This window comes from Belonocnema kinseyi, chromosome 5 (assembly GCF_010883055.1).
Source record: "Belonocnema kinseyi isolate 2016_QV_RU_SX_M_011 chromosome 5, B_treatae_v1, whole genome shotgun sequence".
NCBI classification, from domain to species: domain Eukaryota; kingdom Metazoa; phylum Arthropoda; class Insecta; order Hymenoptera; family Cynipidae; genus Belonocnema; species Belonocnema kinseyi.
Window position 1 is genome coordinate 100,282,527 of NC_046661.1, and position 25,626 is coordinate 100,308,152.

General features: G+C 28.3%; 1 protein-coding gene and 1 further gene across 1 annotated transcript in view; both read left to right on the forward strand.

Moving 5' to 3' along the window:
* The window catches only part of LOC117173804 (neurexin-3-like), a 435,470-nt gene that overhangs the window by 375,213 nt on the left and 34,631 nt on the right, over nt 1-25,626 (forward strand). Inside the window, exons 14-16 of the mRNA XM_033362447.1 lie at nt 8,321-8,562; nt 11,672-11,789; nt 19,579-19,761. Coding sequence (XP_033218338.1) covers nt 8,321-8,562; nt 11,672-11,789; nt 19,579-19,761 — 543 coding nt within the window. The remainder of the gene's footprint in view (nt 1-8,320; nt 8,563-11,671; nt 11,790-19,578; nt 19,762-25,626) is intronic.
* Nucleotides 12,990-13,092, forward strand: LOC117174033.

Here is a 25,626-nt window from a genome sequence, read left to right on the forward strand (position 1 = left end):
GGCCCGGTACAAAATCTCGGCGTTATTTTTAGTTTCTAGGTTTAAATTTCCTTTGTTTTCTTTCTTTTATAATCTTATGAAATTAAAATTTATTAATTTTTGCAATTGGAAAAGTTGCATTTGAAACCTTTGTGTTCCTAACGTAAAGATACCTGTAATAATTAAATCATTTCTTAAAAATATAGATCATCATAAAATCTGTAATACTCTTTGTGTACGCTTCGTATGCAACTCCAAGTTTTCAGGTGGTCGAGCCCCCCCCCCCCCCCCCCCCCCCCAATGGAACCACACTTGTTACCTGACGAAGTTTTATTTATTTTCATAAGCTAGATAATTAATTTCTTCGTCTCTAATCGACTGCAATAATAAAAGACAATTGTAATAAACGACCAGAAATAATCATACCCCCCCGTCGTTAAACTTTCATTAATTTAATGCACGAGTATTAAAGTGAATGTTATAAGGAGGCTATTCACGAAATACGTAATAATAAATTCTTCGTGAACTTTGCCCCCCCCCCCACACACATGATGCTTTTTTTTAATGGCACCAAATATTTAAAAAATATTTGTTTGAAAATCGAAGCGACGGAAACTACATTTACAAGTAAAATCTTCAAAGAATGAATTTTTTTAATCTAAAATAAAGAGTGAACAAAATTAAGACCTCGATTAAAATATTATATAACTTTTACATCGCATTAATGTTTTTAGGAAGTTATTAGCTTATTAGTACAGATTATTTTTAAGAATTACGACCATTATTATCTCATGTAAATATTCAACTTTTTACGCGTAGCTTTTTTACGCCGTTTTTGGCGACACGCTTTTTAATTGGGGAAACCGGAGATATAAAAATATCAGAAATTGGATGATCGTTAAGAACCTGCAAGCTTTGTTACTTTCCTATTACTGGACAGCATTCGATGCACCTCTGGCGCCGCACATCCGCAGGCAAAGCGCCCATCGCATCGTAACGGCCAACATCCGGTTTTTCGAACCAAACCTTGCCCAACGGTCATTCCTACTTTCCTAGTATAAAAATAAGCTGACTATCGATTTTTCTCGATCAGAGATCTTCAGCGAGGTAGGAGAACCTCCATCTCAAAGATACTGACCTGATCAGTGTCTCCGATTAATTTACATATCCGAAAGTGAAACTGAAATCCCATCCAATCTTATTATTTGTTCGAGCGGACAAATTCTGGACCGTGATATCTTGACATGTTCATATTTTTTAAATAGTTTCAATTTTTTAACACTTTCTAGCAACAATTTTTTTATTGCTTTCTTCATTTGTTCATCTGATCTTCTTTATCTGACAAAAATAAATAAAAATACTCAGCTATGTACAATAATATAAGTCAAAAACAGGTTAATTATTTTAGGTTCAGTTAGGTCAATTTCTTATCTATAGGTCTTTTCAATTGTTTCTCAGAGAGGTGAAAGGGGAATTTAAGTAAAAAAATGTCATAATCGACAGAAAAAAAATTTTTATTCGAATTTTAATTCCTCTCCCTGATTTTGTCTTTTTTCCTTATTTTTCTTATATTTTTGGATATGGGTCAAATCATATTTGCCCGATTCCTACTTTACCGACATTTATTTTGGAACGATTCATGTCCGTACGAAATCAAAATGATATATCGAGTTAAAATTTTGGGAATTAAATGAATTTATACCTACAGTCTAGTCAATTTTAAAACATGAAAAAAACTTGGTTAAAAATGTAATTATTTGGTTAAAAAGTCATATTTTTTTGGTTATAAATGCAACTACTTGGTTAAAAGTAAAACTACGTTGTTAATAATTAATTGTTTTGATTTAAGATTCAAACCTGTGGTTTAAATTTAACTATTCTATTTTTAGAATACTAAGACTTTTGGCTGATAAATCATATTTTAGGTTAAACTCTTTTGTTGAAAATTTATTTTGTTGTTAAATAATCATCATTTTGTTTAAAAAACCTTTTCTTTGGTTAAAAATGTATAAAATTTGGTTTTTTGTTTGTTTTAAGGAATTAATTTATTAATTGAGAATAAAACTATTCTATTTTTTGACAAAACATGGCATTTTTCATTGAACATTGATCTTCTACATGAAAATTCAACTTTTTGACTGAAAATTTCATGTATTTTCTTGAAAATTAATTTGTTGCCTAACGTCCTTTTTGATTGAAAATTAATCTTTTATGGTAGAAAAGTTATCTTTCTTTGTTGAAACTTTATCTTTCTTTGATGAAGATTGATTGTTTTTGGTTTAAAATTTAACTCCTCGGTTGAAAATTTATCCGCTTTGGTTGAGGAATCAAATATTTTGTAAAAAATTAGTAACTTTTTGGTTTTAAAATCAGCTACTTGGTTTAAACTTTAACAAATTGTTAAAAACTTCTACAATTTATTCATCACTTTAGTTAAAAATAGTTTCTTTTTTCAGAAAATTCTTCTGTTTGGCTTAAAAATTTCGTAGAAAATTAAACTATTTGGTTTAAAATTCGTTTGTTTTGGTTTAATTCAACAGGTTACAAATTTAGCTCTGCTTTAAAATTAATTTTTTTAAACTAAAAATGTTGGAAAGTTTTTGTTTGGTTTCAAAATCATCTTTCTTTATTGAAACTATATCTATTTGGTTGAGGACTCAGTAATTTTGTTAAAATTTCGTCGTTTGATAGAAAATTGATATTTTACGGTAGAAAAGTCATCTTACTTGGTCGAAAATCGCGGAAAATTGATCTTTCTTGGTTAAAAATGAATCTTTCTTTGCTTAAAAGTTTAACTACCATTTGGCTCCTAATGCAACTTTTTAGATAAAAATTAACTTTGTTGTTGAAAATTCGTTATTTTTGTTGTGGTTAAAAATTCATCTACTCTGTTATAGAATATTTTTTGGTAGAAAATTCGAATATTTTGTTGAAAATATATTTCGACTTGAAAGAAAAGCGTTTCATATTTAACCCTTAATTGGCACTGTTGTTGTCAATATGCGTAACTGACACGGTGGGGCAATAAATACCCGAGCGTACTCAGTCGAGTCTCACGCAGCCGGTATTTAATATTATTGCACACAAAAATTATCTAATTTAATTTATAGTACGATTTCCAAAGTCAAATTGTTTCATAATGATTTATTTAAACTAAGTTAGTGAAAAAAATTCTTGAAAAATAAAAACAAAAAAAAATCAGTTTTTTACTTAAAAAATCATAACTCGCGCATTTTTTAATATTTTCAGCTACAAATTTATAACTGTATGCTCGAGATACTATAGTTTAAGAAAATGATTACTGTAATATTGATGCTTTCAAAAAAGTTATTTCTTTTGAAAAATGAATCCTCAATTTTTGAGTAAAACTGAACACCATATATTTCGCTATTCAAATCACTTTATTTTTTATTTAAATGGTCAAAAACATTTTTTTAATTGTTACAAAATTGTTATAGATGTATTTAAATGTAAAAAGGCAGCTAAATAAAATTTTTAATAAAACTTTTTTAACCTAGCAATTTCCATCTTGGCCTGAACAGTCGCTGCAGATACCTGCGCGGTGCTTATGGAACATTGGGCGCCTGTATGAGCAACCGGCCAATTTATTGTTTCTGCCATCTAAAAAAAACAAGAAACTATGAAATAATGAATTAAAAAATTTATTTTTCCTAAGATGATATACTTACGTTGAAAATTTATCAAAAATCACCAAAATAACTAGCAAAAATTTTTGAAAAAAAATAACTTTTTTGTTCACTGACGGTACACGGGGTAATTAATACCCCCACAATTTTTGGAGTCGTCTGTCGCTCTATGCTCACCTATTGTATCTTCAGTTAGTGATGTCATCTACTGCTAAATGTCGCCACATGGTCCATTTTATCGAATTTAGTATGCTTATTTTGAGCTCAAATATTTTTTGGGGTAATTTTTACCCACAGTACCAATTAAGGGTTAATTCAATATCCTGTATTTATATTAATTTCATTTAAAAGAATTTGAGCCGCTATTAATTCTCTATTTTTGTGAAAATCACCCTGGTTACCCGGTTTTTGAGAGAATTTGAGCTAGTTTACTTTTCGTATGGGGGAGGGGGCAGAAATACGTTTTTGAACGGGGACGGAGGAGGGGGGGGGTGAATAGCACAAAATTGGTAACGTAGTTTATGGATGACCCCTAAAGGTCACCTTCGCGTTGCGGCATAGTGGTAAACAGGTCTTACTGTAGAGAGTGTAGATGTTGTGTTTCTTTATCAGGAAGGTAGGGTACGAATGCGTGAGCCGAGTTGAAGGTCAAGGTCAAGTCCCCTATCTTCGAAGGGCCAATGCCATCAGACCTTAAAGGCCTAAACCACTCCATGATAGTTATGCTTGCCTGTTCTGGAATCCAACCAAACTTAGTCCCTAAGAAGGGAAAAGGGCTTCGCAATTGAATCAACAATGAGATAAAATTGTGTGGGTAAAAAAAGCATCAGATCAAATTGTTGAAACTTTTATCAATGATACGAACTTGTATAAAGACTACAAGAGATGGTCTAAGCCCTAAGGCAAGGACAGAAGATGCAGTTTAAATTACAGTATCATCGTTTTGCATTTTTATGGTGACCATATTATAGTACTGTATGTATATAGTCTCCTCTTTTGCATCTGAGAATCCAGCATTTCCTAGCTGGAATTATAAGAAATGCAAATGGGATAAGCTGATTCTTGTTCTTCCAACCAGAAGGTGACAGATATATCTTGTGGTGTAAAAAGAAGGGACTGGCCAACGGTCATTCAGTGAAGAGCCAAGCCAAGAAAACGTGTTTCAATTCTTCCTACTTGATCATGTTCTCCTGGTCTTTGGTCAAACTAAAACATCCGTCAAACAAAGAATCAACAAAAAGATCAAGAAATCAAAATTGGAATGTTGACCTGAAGAAGAAGAACTTCAAATTAGGGTCTTTCGAATCCCTTTCATGAGCTTTGAATAGAGGTTTATTGCCTACAATTTATATTCTATTAGTAGTATTTATATCTATGCTGTAGGGTGGTCTAAGAATGCAATTAAAAATGTGTTCTTGAAATTTGTATACATACTTCCCGAGTTCGAATCCACACAAAAATAAGTCCATTTTTTGTTCTGAAAAAAATGACATGCAAAAACCAAAATGTTTTTTCTTCCCACGAGAAAAAAAAATGTTTTGTAAATTTTATTCGGATTCATCAATATTAGGTGAATAAAATTTAAACTCAAAATTCGTAATTAGCCATAGAAGACGAATAAAATATTGTTTTTTGAATTTCACCCCTATATACACTATCAAAAATCGTTTTTTTGTACCAACCTAATATATATTTGTTGATCCAACGTTTTAGAAATTTCAAATTTTAAGGATCTGGTGTTGGAATTATTATCCAATTGATATAAAGATTCGAGAGCCCCTGAATCCGAAAATCAAGTTTTGACGATGGCTTCTGAATGTCTGTCCGTCCGTCTGTCAGAGTAATGGCATTCATAAACTTTTAAGGCTTAATCAAAAATCAAAATTTTTAGCTAAACAACGCACGATATGAAAAAAGTCAAAAGGAGAAAGACATTGTTTTTGAAAGCTCTACAAGATAATCATAACAACTTTCTAGATTTTCTTGAAAAATCAAAAATTCTAATTTCGATTGCACAACAAATTATCACAAATAAAAAATTCCATTTTGTGATAAAACTATGCAAGATACGAACAAATATGAATGAACAAAAATTGTGATCCCAAAGAATATCTACCAATTTACTAATAATCACTTCTTGATAGGACGCACAGTTTTTGTTTTATTCGTGAAAAATAACATTAAAAATAAAATAAAAATGTAATTTGTTGAAAAACGACACAAGTTACGAAAAAAATTCTCTAACAAAAATTGTTTACCTAAAAAAGAGCTACCAATTTTTTATGGGACACTTTTTGATAGGACGCATAGTTTTGGGTTTAATCATAAAAATTACATTAAAAATACAATTAAAAAATTTGTGAAAAAACGACAAAAGGTATAAAAACAGATTGATAGACTGAAGTTTTTCAACAAAAAAAATGCCAATTTTTTATAATTTATTGCATCTCATCGTTTATGATTGAGAAAGTATTGGTATTGCCCGAAATTTGACACTAAAACATTCAAATTTTTAACCAAACGACGCAAAATATGAAAAAAAGCCTTTAAGAGAAATTATAGGTTTTTAAAAATCCTAAGAAAATTTCTTTAAACGATTTTTCTATATAGGACTCGTCATTTTGTTTTTATTTATCGAAAGTACTGTGCAGAAAATCGAAAATTCCAACATTACGCGAAAAGACTCCAGATACGTAAAAAATCTAAAAGAAGACTTAGGATTTTTTTATCCATAAAAATAATATGAAAACCATAAAATACTATTTTTAGCATAAAAAAGCGAGATAGAGAAAAATGTCTGAAAAATGGATTGAAGTTTTTTATTTATTTTAAAGAAGTTTTGAAAATATACATTTACAAATGTCTGTCAACTATACGCGGAAAAAAAAATGCTTGAGGCGAACGAGTGAATCGAGAATATATTAAACTCAAAGAAAGTGTACGCTTGGATTAGGTAAAACGTTTAGTTAGAAGAGTTACACATTTAGTTACTTTATGTAAATTGTTCTCGTAAATCAGGAATTTGGACAAAATTGCTAAGTTCGAAAGTTTATTATTTTCGACAGATTATGTATAATTGTATTATCTTAAGGGCATGTGATACTTACAGTTTCCCCGGCTTTTTTCCACAAAAATGAAAATTTTAAAAAACTGAATTCGTAGATGCTATAAAATATCATAACGGACGTCCCCGGACTCTTTTTTGAGGGATAATAACAAAAAAAATTTATTGTGCTAAATAAAAATTTTATGCATATGTATTATTTTGAGGTTACGTCGTTTTTCATCTCTGCCATTCCGATAATCTGGAAATTATTTATGAAATAAACTTTTTTGATTGCCTGCTAAAAGAGTTAGTTCCGGGAGATTAGTTACTATATTTATTTGCAAGTCCAAAGTTTTCGGCCAAAAATATTGTGTAGTTTGGAAGTAATGCACAGGAGAATTGTAACATACATGACCTCCAAATGTACACACGTTGTTAGCAATATTAAATTTTTTTTTGAAAAAAAAGCACAAATAAAGTGTCTGGGGACGTCCGTTAGCATGTTCGCCATCATTTCCCAAATTTTTAAGACAAAATATTGATTATTCTAGAAAAAAAAGCCGTCGGAACCTAAAACTGGTAAAATCGATACTAATTCCTAAGCGCTATGCAAATTAATTAGATTTTGCTAAATTAAAACTTTTTTGAATTAAACCAAAAAAAAAAGTATGTGGGGACGTCCGTTAGCATGGTCGCTATCATGTCCCAAATTTTTAAGACAAAATATTGATTATTAAAGAAAAAAAGCCGTCGGAACCTAAAACTTGTAAAATCGACGATTTTCTAAGTATCACATGCCCTTAAGATTAGAAAAAAAATTTAGTTGTTATAGAAATATATTTACTTACAGTAGCCAATTTTTCGTCTGGTATTGAGAAACTGAATTTCCCTGAAATCCGTATGATACATTTGGACGTCAAGTTTGTTGTTTTCGTCGCGTTTCTTAATATTTCAATATAGTTACCGCCTACAATTTAAACACTTGTAAATTATTATTACTGCATCATAAACTCCATTTAATATTAACAATCGCGCACATTTTAAGTGGTAAAAAGCGTTTAATTGTCCAAAGTAAATCTCAACTGTCACTGCTCCCGATTAGACCATCGCCATTTTATTTCGCTGCTCCCATAATGCACCGGCGCTCTTCGGATAATTGTTTCAGACACCTATTCTTAATATCCCTATTATAGCTATACTTATTAGGGGTTTGACTATACGACATCCCTGGTATATGGAAAATGGTCAAGGTTATTCATTTTCGCTGATCCAGGGAGCTTTCTAAATTCCTTCGTTCGTTTTCAGCTAAATGTTTGGCTATAATAAGGAATAATATCCCTGTCACAGCTCAATTTTTTTTACCGTGTATACTTAATTAAGTAGAAAATTCAGGATATGAAGACGCATATAAATACTGCGAATTAAAGGAGATCTTTTTTATACAGTTTTAATCAAGCATTCTAAATTCAAAGAATAAATATTCAAGCGCGAGACCCAAGAGACGTGCGCCATTGGCGCGCTCAATCTTGAGAGCCGCGCGCGACAAGAATTGGCCCGCGGGACCGGGCGGGCAGATTTTTGTAATATTAAGGCTATGCATAATATTTTAATTAATAGTAATAATTTCGTTTCAATCTTGATATTTCAGGTCACCAATTGACAGTTTTCAATAGTCAAGCGACCATTCAAGTAGGAGGACGCTGGAATCGAAGTAGGGGAAGAGTGGAGAGGCCATTTTTAGGTGTAATTTCTGGATTGGTGGTAAATGGTGCAAGAATTTTGGAATTGGCAGCTGCAAAAGATGGCAAGGTGGCAACTAGAGGGGATGTCCAATTACTGCCATTTGGCAGTTTAGTCGACAAAGCAGCTCCATTGCAAAGGATGCAGCAAGTATGTTTAATTTGAATTTATAAATGTATAGAAAATTATATAATATTAAAATATTATAATTCCAGAAAAATCATAATTTTGAAACAGTTATAAGTTTGAGACAATGATAATTTTGAAAAATGAAAATAAAAAATTGGTATCAAATCATCCACTAAAATGTAAAATAGCAAAGTCAAGAGTATATGGTAAATAATTAATAAACATAACATGTACAAAGTAGACTCATTTCATTAAATATTAAAAATTATCATACGAAATGTTCAGGAAAACCACAATAATGATAAAAATCTTTTAATTCTTAAATACTTTTTTCATTCCGTTCGTGGTAAGACTATGTAATCTAAAAAATGAAAAATTTATGAAGGAAACTTTAATTGAATAAAAGATATAGAGTACTCTTAAAATTAAACATATTTATAAAGATAGGTAAACATAAATTAATTGAATTAAAAATTTAATTTATAGATTAAAATGTAAATATTGTTAGTAGACTTATGTAATGACAGATAAAAATACTATTAAATAAAAGAATAAAGGAGAATATAGATAATATTAATTTGGCAGCTTATTATCTTGCTTGGAATTCCCGGATCATGATTTGATTGCGATTTCAAATGAAGAGAATATTAGGACCAAACGAAAATTTATCCAAACGAATTTGGTAAAAAAAGAAGGAAACTCTCAATTTATTCACAGAAAGGTTCCCAATAATAATAAACTATAAACTATAAATAAGCATAAACTATGTTCCTGTCCCTTGTTTTTAAAAAAACATCCTTCTTTTCTTGTTATTTTTTTAAAATGCGAACTGAATTATTGGAATCCAATAAGAAAATTAAACTATTTTTTATCATAAATTCTACTCGCATATTTTAGATTTAGGATTCACCTCGTTTGATTAAAAATATTATGCTTTAGCTAAAAAATTAAAATTTTTAATGAAAATGTAATTATTTTCTTCATAAGTCAATTTTTTGGTAAAAAAAATCATCTGTTGGGTTGAATGTTGAATTCTTTTGTTAAATTTTGTTGTTAAGATCCATCATTTTAGTAAAAATTCTTCTCCTTTGTTGAAAATTTAAATATTTAGTTGAAAATTAATTTTTTTTTCTTGAACTCATTCTCTAAAATAGAAAATTCGTCTTTTTGGCTTGAAATCTCAACATTTTAAAATTGAGTTTTAATCCCTTTTGTTCGAAGATTTGACCATTTGGTCGATAGGACTTTCGATGAAGTCGTCTTATTTCCAAAATTCAACTGTATTGTTAAAAATTAATCCTTTTGGACTGAAAATTCTACTTTTATGATAGAAAGTTCATCCTTTTTAGTTTAAAATGCAACTGTTTGACTGAAAATTAAACTGCTTTTTGGTTGAGGATTCAACCATTTTGTAAAAAATTCGTATTTTTTTTTTTTAAATTTAACGATTTCTTATTTAAATTCAAATTTTTTGGTTGAAATGTCATTTATTGTAGATTTTTCGTTGAGAATTCAAATTATATGGTTGTTGTGTATGGTTGGAGCGTCAACTATTCTGTAGAATTTTTTTGTAGACTTTCTGTTTTTTTTCAGTTATTTTTGTAGACTTTCTGTTTTCAAAATTCAATAACTTTGCGTTAAAAATTGGTGTATTTTGTTGAAAATTCATTTCATTCGGTTGAAAATTTTATTATTTGCGTAAAATTTTTTTCATTTGAAAATGAAACTATTTTGTTAATGAATCATCTTTTTTGGTCCAAAATTTAATTACTTGGTTCAAAGTTGAAGTAATTTGTTAAAAAAATCCTTGTTTTGGTTGACGATTTAGCTCTTAGGTTGCAAATTTAACTATTCCATTTTTAGAAAAATAATGTGCCTAATTAAAGAATCATCTGTTATGTTGAAATCTTTGGTTGGTTTTTTTACGATTCATCTTTTTAGAGAAAATACTTGTCTTTAGTGGAAAATTTAAATATTTCTTTGAAAATTCTTTTTTTTTTTTTTAATTAAACAATTTGGTTAAAAATTCGTCTTTTTGGTTGAATTCAACCAGTTGAAAATTCCTCTTTTGGTAGAAAAATTATCTTTTTTGGTTTAAAGTTAACTTTTTGGTTGAAGATTCAATTTATGAATTAGAAAATTGAACTGTATTCTAACAAAATCCGCCTTTTTGGTTTAAAATTTTCCACTGGGTTGTTGAAACTTCGTCCCTTTTCAATGAATTAAACTATTTTTTATTAAAATTAAATTTTTTTTTTGTATGAAAAAATCAACTAAACTCGGTTTTAAGTTGAACTGCGTTAGAAACAAAATTGTGTTGGTTTAAGATTCACTAATTAGGTTGAAAATTCATATTTTCGAGTTGAAAATTGATCACTTCTGTACAAAAATTGAACTTTTTGGCTTGAAATTCAACAATTATATTGAAAATTCATATTTTTAGTTTAAAATTGAACTATTTTGATAAAAATTTAACTATTTATAGAAAATTACATTTTTTGTTGAAAAATAATTTTTCCGGGTTGAAATTTCGTGTTTTATATATAATTCGCCATTTTATCTTCAAGATTCAATTACATCGTTGAAAAACTCGTTTTTTGAGGTAGATAATAATATTCTTGGCGGAAAATTCATATTTTCGGTAGGAAATTAAGATATTTGTTTATAATTAATATTTTCGGGTGGAAATATCAGCTACTTGGATAATATTTTTTTTAACGAAAACGCAAATTTGATATCGAAGATTCGTTCTTTCGGTTTTAAAACAAACTTTTTTGTTGAAAACTAATATTTCTTGCTTTTTGTAACAAATTCGTCTTTTTGGATTTAAATTTAAAGTATTTGATTAAAAGTTCAACCATTTAATTATCACTGCAACTGTTTGGTTAAAAAATATTTTTTTTTGTGTTGAAAATGCAAAATATTTCTGCTCGAAATTTTAGGAATAAATGTTTTATATTGAATTAGAGATGGTTTGGGCTACGTTACATTTCTGGCGGGAGGGACAAACCTACGATCGCCAAAAAGGGTCGGGGAGTGGGGGCGTCAAAAAAGTGTGGTAACGTAGTTATACGGTTTTATAAATGTTCCAGTTCAATAATAAATATCTACTTTAATAATTATTTTATAGACACCCGCATCCGGATTTCCGGGAGTGATGGACGACCTAATATTCTCCGGAGCCGGAAGTGGCTGTGCAGGAGACGACGAGGATGAAGAATGTACCCCTATCGTTGATAATGGCTCCGGTAAGTGTAAGTAAAACTCAGACAGGCGAATAAAATGTATTTCTTTTGCACGTCCTGTCTGTTTAAATTCCAAATCAATCATTGTTTCTACTTTTATCAAAGCATGTTTTTTATATCTCAATAGTTTAATTTAATTAAGTATTCAATTCAATTTTATAAATGGGGTTGAGTGGAGAGCTTTACATGGTGACTTTGTGAAGCTCTTCGCGGGGGATGATTGCTAGAGAGATTGATCAGCGACCTGGGTCAGAGCAATATTGCGCAACGAACGTGTTATTTAAATGGAGATTACGGGAATTCTAGATTATTATACAAATCTAACCGCACCCCCCTCCCCCGCATACTAAAAGCTTGTTTAGTAAGTAAATGAAAATATCAAACTCCTTACAAATATAAAAAAGTAATACTCTATTAACAATTTATTAACAAAACAATACATTCATATTTAAATCCTGACTTGTTTACTGATTCATGAAATCCTGATAAAACAGATATATTTTCGTTTGAGAATTTTTGTATTACGTTTTGTGTTAAATAATACTTATAAATTATTTATTCGGAAAAATATAAAATTAAATTACATAAAATATTTTAGAATTTCCTCCTTGGACAAAAAACGTTTGACGAAACGAAAATGCTATGGGTGCTCAGATAACTTTGGACGCCCCTGAGTCATAACTCTTTCATAAACCCATTTCAGAATACTAAAACCTACTCTAATAACAAAACTATTGAATAATAGAAACGGAACTCATTTGCGTTTGATGAAACCCTGGTAAAAGTTTGAATTATTTTCAGTTTAAAATTGGTATATTAATAACTTTTATTAAATAATAATGCAGTTTTTACTAAGAAAATTATAAACATTTACTACTTGTTAAAAAAAATTTTTAAATTCCCTCGCAGAAAAAATGTTTAAAAACAATAATATAAAGTCCCGGGTGCTCGAATTATTTTGTACTTCACTGAGTAACTGTTTTGCGCGGGAATGAGGGAGAATTCAAAAAATTGATAATCCTCTAAATATTTTGAAGTAAAGCTTACATTAGAAATTGACTTTAAAAAAACGCAGTACATTGGAAAAATTTTGTCGTGATAAATATATTTTCCTTTCTGAGTTATTAAGTAAACTATGATTTCTCACAAGATGTTTGAATTGTACAGGTTAGTATATAAGGACCAGGTTGTCGTTTAGATTTTGTGTAGTATGAAAGGAGAGACGTTTAGCACTCCCCTAGACAAGGATGGAACACAAATAATGGTAAGGGCACAAGTCGCTTGCGACACTTACCAACATTTTTTTTGTAATTTCAATTTATTAAATAATTACTCAAGGTTAAAAATTAATATGTTAAAATAAACAATTTTTGTATTATTTATTCTTTTTTTTAATTATGTGATATTACATATTTAGGGATTAGGAGAGATGATACTTTATTAAGTTAATTAATAACTAAGTTCATAATAATAATTAAACAAAATTTAATATTATTAAACAATAAATTTTATTATAAATATAGACTTAATTCTATTTGAAAAATGAAGGTTTCAAAATTAATTTTCGGACAAAATGGTTGAATTTTCAACAAAATAATAAAAAAACTTAACCATACAAACTTACTTCTGAATTTTCTATCTACAAAAATGCATTTTCAAAAAAATGTTTTAATTTTAAGCCTCGAGATCAGAAAAGTTAAATTTCCAACAAAAAAGTTTATTTTTAAATTAAAAAAAAAAAAATTCAACAAAACCATTGAATTTTCAACCACAAAAGATGATTTTCGAAAAATAGTGTATTTTGAACCAAATAATTAATTTTTCAAAAAAGTAGATTAGTTTTTAAACAAATAGCTGGAAGTTTACTCTAAACAGATAAGTTTTCAAGTAAGAAAATAAATTTTCTACCAAAAGATGAAAGTTCAACAAAATACACGAATATTCAACCATAATATGTTCGACTATGAAATAGACGAATTTCCAACAAAATATGTAAATTTTCAACCGAAGAGGTGAATTTTCAAAAACAAGTGAATTAAAAAAAAAGTTAATCAAGTTTTAATCAAGTATGTATAGTTAAATTTTCAAACCGAAAGTATAATTTCTTAACGAAAAATTTGATTCGTAACCAGAAAAATGAATTTTCTACCAAGAAAATGACTTTTCTATAATAAAAAACGAATTTTTAATTCAAAAGGCAAACGTTTTAACAAAACAGAGATGAATTTTGGACAAAGAATATGATTTTAAAAAAATAGTTGAATTTGTAAGCAAATAGCTGAGTTTTTGACTGAAAAAGTTAAGTTTTCAACATAAAATGGAATATTTAATTTTTCAGTTTAAAAATGTACTTTTCAACAATAAACACGAATTTTCGACTGGTTGAATTCAACGAAAAAAATAACGAATTTTCGACGAAATATTTTCCAATGAGGTGAATCTTAAAAATAAAATAATTTTTTAACAAAGTAGTTCAATTTTCAATCTATAAAGGTACATTTTTAACCAAATAGTCGAATTTTCAAAACAAAAAAGATTCATTTTCTACCAAAAAAGACGCATTTTAAACATTATACATTTCCCACTAAAATCATTAATTGTCAGCGAAAAAATGGGTTATGCAAGAAATTATTTAATAAAAATTGAACTATTTTGTATAAAATTAACTTTTTTGTTGAAAAACTCAACTTTTTGGTTTGAGAATTCAACTGTTTTGTAGATAATTTGCGTTTTCCCTACAAAATTCAACAAATTTGTTAAAAATTGATATATTTGATAGAAAATTCATCTTTTTTTGGTAGAACTTGAATCTTCTATGTGGAAAAATACATATTTTTTGATTCAAATGTAACTATTTGATTATAAATAAAAATTAATTATATCAAATTAAAATTAAATTATATTACTTTTCCATCCTTTTTGAAGATTTACTTTGGTTGAAAATTAAACTTTTTCTTGAAATTTTTTTTTATTAAATTTTTTTTTCTCTGACAATTTAACTATTCCATTTTTGATTGGAAATTTATAGTTTGAAAATTCAAATATTTGGTAGGAATTGCATGTATTTTTATGAAAATTCATCTTTTGGACTACAAAATTAATCTTATTTGTTGAAAATGCAAGTATTTGTTTAAAAATTCGTTTTTGTTTTCATTTAATTCAACTGGTGAAAAATTCGTTTTTTTATAGAAAACTCATCGTTCATGGTTGAAAATCCATCTATTTGGTGGAGAATTCAACTATTTTTTTTATAATTTTTTTTTATTCGAATTTGTTTAAAAATTCAACTACTTTTTAAAAATTTTATTCATTTTTTTTTAATCAACTGTCTTCTAAAAATTTTGTCTTTTTGGCTTAAAAATTCAACTTCTTTCAATTCAATTTTATTATATTCATTTTATAAAAGAAGATTCGGTTGAGAATGCATCTTTTTAGAATGTAATTTCAACTACTTTGATGAAGCATTTTTTGGTCGAAAATTTAACTATTCCACTTCTTGCTTCATATTTGATTATTTTTAGCAGATAATTCAATTGTTTGGTGGGATAAGTTAAAAATTCAACTACTTTGTTGAAAGTTTAGTTATCTAGTTGAGAATTCAACTATTTTGTGAAAATAAACTTTTTAAATCGAAAACTCAAAGGTCTTGTTCAGTTTTAACTAACAAATTCGTCTTTTTGACTTCAAAATTAAACTTTTTTTAGTTGAAATTTAATCTTTTTTGTTGGAAGATTCGACCATTCGGTTTAAATTGCTTATATTTTTTGGTTTAAAATTCAATTATTTTTTGGAAAATTCGTTTTTTGGTACAAAATTAACTTTTTGGTTCGACAATTATTATCTCTCGCAGTAAGCCTTGAAATTTTAGACATTTGAATGCAATATGGTATTCAGGTAAATTTTGCTTTAAGGATTTTATATTTCCCTACTATTCTCCAATATTTATTAAAAATTTGCCCTTTTTTGAGATATTTTTGTGCTACTTTATAACCCACTGATTTTACAATTTTTGTATTTATTGCAAATCTTCCTATAAAAAAAATCCAAGTGATAATACAAGTTCACGATAATTTTCCGGATTTTCTCGATCACTAAAACTTCCACGTCATTTCCCGATATAGTGCTAATCTGAGTTTTCCAATAGAGAGGAAAAAATGGGACTATTTCATTTTTATTTCCCTCTCTAATTATAAAGTCGAGGAACATTGTTCGTTGAAAGTCTTGATTGAAAAAAAAAACAATGAGAGAAGACTTAACCCAGTTAAAAAAAAACACACAAGCAAGCCTACTTGGATCCATTGATTGGGGCGTGCGCCCATGTGTGTCTCTCACGCACACACACATGTAAACGTTTGGCGGACGTAGCACGTGTCGTCACGCATGCCACCTTTTCATTTTCATGCTTGCCCGGTTGTATCTTCAATTCATTTGCATATTTAGAATCCCCAGCCGGAGAACCTCCGACATGTCCTTTCTCTTTTCGTTCACCAGCTCCTCGACCTTAATGGTCCCTTGCTTAAAAATCTTCTCCGACTGACTAAAAACTGAATTTAATCGTCATCGGAAGACCAACCAATCAAGAAGCCACTTTGGTCCCATTGATCCCATTCATAAATCCCTAATGACTGGAGATCTTTTTCCTTTCAGAAATCCTAATTTATCAAGTGTGCGCGCCCATGTGCGCGTTAACTTTTGTGTTCATTTTAATCATTAACCCAATTTTCGTCTAATTATTAATTGGTTTTCATTTTTGACAATTTTAATTATTAATAACCTTTTACACTAATTAAAAAAAAACATATGTACATATATCATTTTGAAAATTGAATCGAGATACTCATTCCACAATATCATAAGCATTTCAAAAATACATATAATTGTTATAGATATATGTTTAAAATAAATAAATTTTTACGATACAAATTACATCAAATATTCAATAAGATCACCTTAAAATAAATAATGAACTTTTGTTACTAAATAGAGAAAAAATTAAAATTCAATCTTTACGTTATTTATCATTGTAAAAAAACTAATCACCTAATAAGTAATTAATTAGCTCATAACATAAGAATCATTAAAAAATTCCTTTCAGTGAATCATTCAAATAATTTTTAATCTACATTTTTCAGAAATTTCGAGTTATTTATAACATTTTAAACTATTCGAGGAAAAATTAAAGTGTACATGCACATAATTTCGAAATCAGAATTCAGATGCTCATTTCACATCGGAAAACTTTACAAAAATAATGTAATTGAAAAGGAGGTATTTTAAAGATTGAAAAACTTTTTTTACAAACATTATGGCCAATATTCTATTACATAAACTTAAAATAAATAATCAGTTCATGGTACTTAATTAAAAGAAATTACAAATAATTTAATATTGTTAAAAAACTAGCTAATTCTTTAATTATTCTGTTGATAACCTAAAAAGCATTAAAATATAATTTTTATTTAGACATCGTAAACATTCTTGTTCTACATTTTTTGCACTTTCATTTTTGAAAATTTGATTTATTAGTAACCCTTTGTACTAATTTCAGAAAATATTCGAACACATTTATATATAAACTCAAAAATTGAATGTAGATATCCATTTCACACCATCAGAATCGTTTGCAAAATTATATACTCACATTAAGTGTGTTTTTATATGAATAAACTTTTATTATGCAAATTCCTACCGAGTGAGTCACGCCTACCTCGAAAGGGAAATGGCTTAATGGTGTAATAATAATAATAATAATAATAATAATAATAATAATAATAATAAATAAATAATACCTAATATTTAAGTATATAACCTTCGAATAAATAATAAATTTTGTTACCTAATAAGTTAAAAACTAAATTTAAATCTTGATTTTATTTAATATTTTTAAAAAATTATCATAAAATAATTATTAATTATTTCACAATATAAGAAGCAATAAACTATAATTTTCACTGAAGCATTCAAATAATTTTTACTTCATATATTTTGATAAAAGTGGAACTTTCATTTGAAACAATCTGATTTATAAATAACATTTTAAACTTATTCCCGAAATCATCACTGTTAATAGAATCAATTAATAATTAGTTAATCAATTCACTTATATTTACTTATAATTTTTTCAATTGAATTAACTCATTTGACTTCATAAGCACCAGGAAAATTATATAATTGTAATCGAGGTATTCTAAAGAAATAATAAACTTTTATTGTAAAAGTAATAGCTAATATTCAATTTCTGAAAATAAATAATCAATTTGTGTTACTTTAATTTAAATCATCCTAAATTGAATCATTATGTAATTCAATATTGTGGTCAAAATTAATCACTTAAAAATTAATTAAATAGTTAACAATATTAAAGCTTCAAGCAATTATTTTCACTGAAAAATCAAATTATTTGTACTTTATATATATATTTTTTAATTTGAACTTTAATTTCTGAATCTTTTTATTTCTCTTGAAATAATTCCATAACATTTACCTTTTAACAGAATTATTTAATAAATATCCAATCATTACAAAACAAAACTAGTATTAAACCATTATTTTCATTGAAATATTCAAATAATTCTCACTTTATATATATTTTTAAAATTTAAACATGTCTTTGTTTAAATTTAGTTAATTATAAGCTTTTAACTAATTCTAGAAAATATAAATTTGAGCAGAATGGCTTCATAATTGATTAATGAATTCAGAACATAAAAATTATTCAAAAATTGTTTTCATTGAATTGTATGTACATTTAATTTTGAAAATTGAATTCAGATACTCATTTTACAACATCACAATCATTAGAAAAAATTAGTATAATAGAGATATTTTGAAAAAAATTTAAATATTTATTATAAAAATAGTAATCAATATTCAATTACACCCGTGCAGAAATTTTTCTGGGGCGCTGGTCGGGCCCCGATCGGGAAAAATGTGGGGTTGATAGGGTAACCTGTCTAGCGCAGACCGTAAATGAAAAGCCCTACCACACAGTTGACCTTTCTAACTAATTGTTGAATTTTCAAAATAAAAAGAGGGATTTTCTATTCAAAACAGTTGATTTTTCAACCCAAAAATACGAAATTTCAACAAGAAAAGTTTTTTTTTTGTTAGAGTACTCGATTCTGGTTGAATAGATCTGATACACTAACCTCAAATTTTGGATATTTAATTTTATTTCGTGAAACTAACAGGTCGTCAATCGACAAAAGAATGGAAAATGACTGAGAAAATAAATTATATACTTGATAAATACTACTATTCGTATATAACGTTACACTAAAATACTTAATTCAAACAACGAGGCCTGCCTACTCTGTGGATATCTTTTTAATTAGTCAGCCACTGATGCGTGCGAGACCGTACATGGACCGTGGTGGGAGATGACGGAACTTTTAATTACGCAGTTAAATTTTCAATGAAGAAACGAATTTTTAATATAAATTTTACTAATGTAAGACAGCAGAGAAAACGCCCCCTCCCTCACCTTCCCAAAAGACAGCGTAATGTATTCACAGCCCCGAATTGTACGCGCTTTAAGGTTTTAATGAATGTGAACACTATAATCATTCAAAAATCACCTAAAGGATTTTCTTTTTTTATTGGTCTCGAAATAGTCTTGAGGTATCACAGAAATGAGATTAGAAAAAAAACCAAGAGGTTAAAGCCGACCTTTTTCGGTTGAACTCATTCGAGATACACCGTGGTCTTTACATCTTCAATACTTCTTGTCTTTAGATAGATATCGATGTTCGTCTATATTTGTAGATAATAATTAGGCTTTCAATTATTTTAGATGATCTGATAACGCCAGTCTATGTTGCACCAACGAGGTCGCCAGCGACATTCAAACCCAAGGGCTACAAAAATAAGGACAATATTCAAGTTAGGCCTTCTTGCGACGACGAAGAAGAAGATTGTGAAGAAGGTTCTGGAGACTCAGGAACAACCGAAGACATTTTCGTCACCTCTGCCACTGGTGAGTGTTTTATTATTATTATTATTTTTATTATTGACCTATGCCAGACAACGTCAGTTCACTCGATATGGGCTTGTAAAAATGTTTCTTTTACTAAGTTGGGCTTAGAATTACTGTATAAATTTAATCACAACCAGCAATTATATACCCGCGGCTGCATCCGATTTTATTAGAAGTACTCGCATTCGCCTGGACGTTTTGTCAGGGGGGAGGCAAACTGCAGAAAACCGCCTCCCGAGTTCAACTGGGTTTTCGAGAGTCGAGTTTGAAGGCAGACATTCACAGAAAAACGCTGGTGTTAAATTTGTTGCAGCTCAAATTTCATTGGGCTCCCAATGATCATTTGAGAGAGTTTTCAAGTCTCAAATGTATTCCTCTGAACGTAGGTGCCCATGTGGCTATCTAGGGGAAAGTATCATTTGGAGAATGAATTTTGGCTCATGCAGAGTTGTGGAGTTCTGAACCGCGCTGTCAGCCACCTGAATACCTGCCAAAGCAACTATTCGCTTTGCGATATTAGCCTAAATAATTGTTAATAAGGAAACCAATTGAAACAATAATTACCTAATTTCCAAATTTCTTTCATTTAATAGGGCGTACCAGTCACTTAGAATAAAATTATAACTTCCTAATGCAACTTCCAAAATTTAGGTTAGTCATGCCCGTCGACATTTAAACTATAGCCGGGATATATAGAAAAAATCATGACTGTCTGCATATATAATAAGGTATTTTCGCTCCAATCACTAGCTCACTTTACTTCGTTGACTACTAAGGGGATAACAATTGACCAAATGCATGAGAATCGGTTAATTTTTGCTCTATTTTTCTAATATCTTCGTAGAAAGTAATTTTTCTGTATAAGTGCAATTGAAAAATAGTTTTTCTTTTTTAGGGACTATTTAATGCAATAATAAAATCATAATAATTTTCATTCATGCGTGCGTAAGGGCTGAGCGCTGGTTGTCTACCCTTTAAAGCGCTATTCAAAATTACATTTAAAAACAATTCTTGTAATTTAAATAAATAATTATTAAAATATACACAAAAATGTATACACATTGTGTAACTTTCGATTTCAGACAAGAAAAAAATTTATAACACATATATTTGATGAATAACAGTTTATTTTCATTGAATTTGAAAGACTGGCTAATATTTCTCAAAATATTTGTTAATAGACACATTTTTTGAAATACCATATGATATTTCAGCAGCTTAATATATAGAAGCTAATTGCAGAATATAATAGTGATAATATTTTAATAATTCTAAAACCAAATTTCAGATTGTTCTTTTCGATTGAGACGTGACAAAACGACGCTTGAAGTAAAAAAAAAAAGAAAGCATAACTACAATGCAGTCGTGATAATTTATGTATTTATAGGTTATATAATTATATGAATTCCAAGAAAATACATACAAAATATTTAAAACTTACAAGTAATTATTTTCAATCACTTTTCCAAGAAATTTCTTTTTAAATTAAATGTTTTGTAAAATATAAGTTGGTCTTTGGAATTCACTGAAAATAAACTGTTATTAATATAATATATGTGTTGTATTTTTTTGCCTGAAATCAAAGTTACACAATTTGTATGTATCCTTGTGGATATTTTAATAATTATTTACTTAAGTTAAAAGAATTGATTTTTAATGTAATTTTGAATCGCGCGCCAAGTGCGGCCAATGAGCGGTCAGCCCTAACGCAAGCGCAGTAGCTCAGGGTGCCAACATTGGCATCATTGGTCTACAGTACAAAACAGAAAAATAAATCAAATCAGCCGGCAGGAAAAAGATGGGATATGAAAGCCTCAATTAGGTATTTTCACTTCAACCATCAGCTAACTTCACTTTGTTAAAAGCTGAGGGGGAAAAATGGATCAAATGCATGAAACAAAACTTTATTTCTGTAATATATTTGTAATTAATCATCATTATTATTTTATTATTTCATTGAATAGTAATTAAAAAATAAAAACTATTTTTTAGCTACACTTATATAGAAAAAATTACCTTCTACGAAGATGTTAGCAAAATAGGGCAAAAATGAACTGTATCCCATACATTTGGTCCCTTATTTTCCCCTCAGCAATCTACGAAGTGAAGTTAGCTATTTATTGAAGTGGAAAAACCTAATAGGCTTTTATCTTATCAGTTTGATTATTCCCGCCGCTATATTTGAAACATTGCAATGTTTCACGAAACTCCCAATGTTTCATGAAACTTTTCATCAGGCTAAAGTTTCATGCAAATTTACATCCCTACTCATCGCGAAAAACAAATTTCTGTTTTTATTATACAATTTTATTTACCTTATCTTTCATGTATGACACTTGCCACTGCAAGATTAGATATCCAAGATACATTTAAACTTCCGCAGAAAATCTAGTGGAAATTTGTTCAAACGACCAGGCATCAATTTCCATGCAGACGGTCACGACTTAGTTTGTACATCCCAGCTTTGGTGGTTTGAATGTCATATAGTAGGTTTTGACTAACCTAACATTTGGATATTACATCACGCCAACTACTATTTTTATTCCCAAACTATTTAGTCGCGCGTAAATGGGAGGAAATAAAAAGTTAGGTAATTATTATTATAACTTACCTGCTTATTAACATCTGTTTCACTCAAATAACGACCGACAAAATGATCTTGACAGGTGACTTACAGTTTGTAGACGACACTTCACGTTGCACTGGATGAGAAAAAACAGTGTCGAAATGATGCTTTTCCCCTAGATTCTCCGAATGAACCTGTGTGGCTCAAATTTGTTGCAACTCTATTGATTCAACCTTTCTCTGTTTTCATACCCTTTTTTCCCCACTCAAGAAGACTTGAAACGCAGAACCCCTTCAAATTCTAATTTTACTTTGGACTATAGAAAATAAAGACGCACAATTTTTTTTTCATCACGCAATTTTTTAATTAAAATATCAAATTAATACTCATATAATTTTGTTGTTGTATAGTATCCAATATAGTGTAAAGCAATAGAAAAGAAAAGTACGGAAAATATATTCAATAAATGATGAAAATTAATATAAAAAATGATGAGTCTTCAACCAAACATATAAATTTTTAACAACATAGTTCAACTTTCCACTAACTTGTATAATTTTCAGCAAAATTCTGAACCAAAAATGTAGCAGTTGATAATTTAATCAAAATGAAACCTTCAACAAAAACAAATCAAAGTTTAATCAGTTTCATTTTGAAGCGAAAAAGATGAAATTTCTATCAAGAAGATTAATTATTACCCAAAAAAGGCCAATTTAAAAAAAAACACGAATTTTCAACTACACGGAGAAAACGATATCGCAAGAATTGCAATATATATCTTAATTCCTGCTCTATATATCGGAATTGTCACATTATGATAGCGTAAAATCGTTATATCGTAGATTGCAAGATTTTAATTATATTATTATTTTATTATATTATATATACGAGGGTATTAGTAGTGTCCAAGCGATTTTAGTGCATTATAATATCCTATAGTTTTTTATAAAAAGCTCGGGAACCTGCTTGTACCTTTTCATATTGCGCTTTATTTCAATACAGAGGTTTTGCGATATCATTGTGCGATATCTTTTTCTTCGTGTAAATAGTGGAATTTTCAACTAAAAGAAATAAATTTTTAACCAAAAATTGGATTGTTTATTTTGAAATAATAAATACAAATTTTTGACAAAATAGTTAAATTTCCAACCAAAGAGATGAATCCTCAAAGCAAAAAAAATAGAATTTAACACCATTTTTCAACTTTGAATTACATTTTTAACTAAAAACTATATAATTTTAGACAAAAAATGGAATAGTTACAACAAAAAATATAATAGTTGATATTTAAAAAAAAAGTTTCTATTTAAAATTTAAAAAGGTATAATTCAAACGAAAAAAAAAAATATTTTTCAACAAAATGTTTATATTTTCTACTACAAAGATGATTTTTCGACTAAAATAATGATATAATAATATTTCGATATCAAATACAAGAAAGCTCAATTCAACCAAAGAGTACGAATTTTTAACAAAAAAGTTGAATACTCAACCAGGAAAGGATTTTCAGTCGTTAAAGAAGAAAGAATCCCCTAAATTATTGAATTTTCCATTAAATTAATTAATATTCGACCAAAACAGATTAATTTTGAATCAAACAGCTGAATTTTTAACAAAAAAATCATATTTCTACTAAAAGGCATCAATTTTCAAACCAAAAAGCCAAGCAAGGAGAATATTTTTTATAATTGATACAAACTGATATCTTTTCACAATTAATTCCAAATTCACATATAATATTTTTGGATAACACACGAGTATAGCCAATCAAACTGTTGAAAAATCTTCCTTGTAACATAATGTTTTTGGTTCAAAATAATCGATTTCTGATGCAAAATATCAAAATAACCTCAAACACATCAAAAGTTGTGAAACTTCTTTGAAATCAATTTAATAAAAAACAAAATCGTAAATATAACCTGCAACTGTTAAAAAATGGTTCAAAATATAACGATTTTTGTTTTAAAATACTAATTATCAGTAAAAAAAAAACGCTAACAAACCCAAAAAATGTAAATAATTGTTGAAAAATTGTTTATCTTTCAAGTATGATAATTTTTAGTTTAAAAATACAAATTTTCGGGTGTGCAACGCTAACATGCCCTGTAATTGTTCACAATTGGGATTTTTCAGGATGTTTTCTGATTAGAAATACTAATTTTCGTTAAAAAAAATTACATTAGCTAACATTTTTAGAAATTTGAAATATTTTTCGAAACTTAATGATTTTATAATAAAATTCTTGTTTAAAATACCAATTTCCAGAGAAAACATCAATATAAGACATGCATACCATTTAACATTTTTTAATTTAATTTCAAACTTAATATATAAAACAGCTTAAGTTATAAATGAACAGCCAATTAGATTTTTAACAACAATTATTGCAAGATTTTCGAAATATACACATCTTTTTTAAAAATAAGATATTAATTTAATTTTTCCTACATTGTCTGAGAGTTGAGAATAGGTAAAAATCCTCGTAAAACTCTTAAGGTATAACTTTTTTCTAAATAAAATAATAACATGAGAAAAATGAATAGGAAGGTTAAAATTGGAAGAATTCTCAAGATGAAAACTAGGGTAATATGATTAAGGTAAAACTCAAAACCCCTGGAGAAATTAACTATTCGTTTTATTTTCTCGTATTTTTTAATAGAATTTCTATCAGCAGTTGTTGTTCTTTCTGAATAGGGTAAATATAAATTAATTGACACGGATTCCAATTTGATAAAAGATTAAATAAAAAGGTTTATAACCATATTTATATTAATACACTGTAATTATTGAGTCAGATAGACACACTTATTATAGTTTTTTATGAACGCTTTTGTTGCCTTTCCTGTATTTCATTTTTTTTGGACGCCCTGATCCTTTTTTAGTATGTATTGGAACTCTTTTATGTGAATCCTCATAATCCATGTCCAATGAATTGCAATCTGCAAAAGGTAATATAAAAACATTTATTATGAAATAGATTTTGAAAATGAGTCCAAGATGAAATAATTGTACCAATTCTTTAGGAAACTATTGCAAAATAAAGCAAATTTCAATTGTTTGTTCAAATCTAAATAACATATATAATAAGGAACAATTGAAACACACAAATACAAATTTTTGCTAAGTGGATATAAGCATATAATCTCAGTATTATTTTTAAAAATACATTTTAAATAATGGAACAATTTTAATATGAATTTTAAGTTACGAGGGTAGTTCAATAAGTCCTTAGAATGAAGTATAAAAACAATTTTTTTTGGGTAAATTTTTTTTTATTTTTCAACATAATCTCCTTGGAG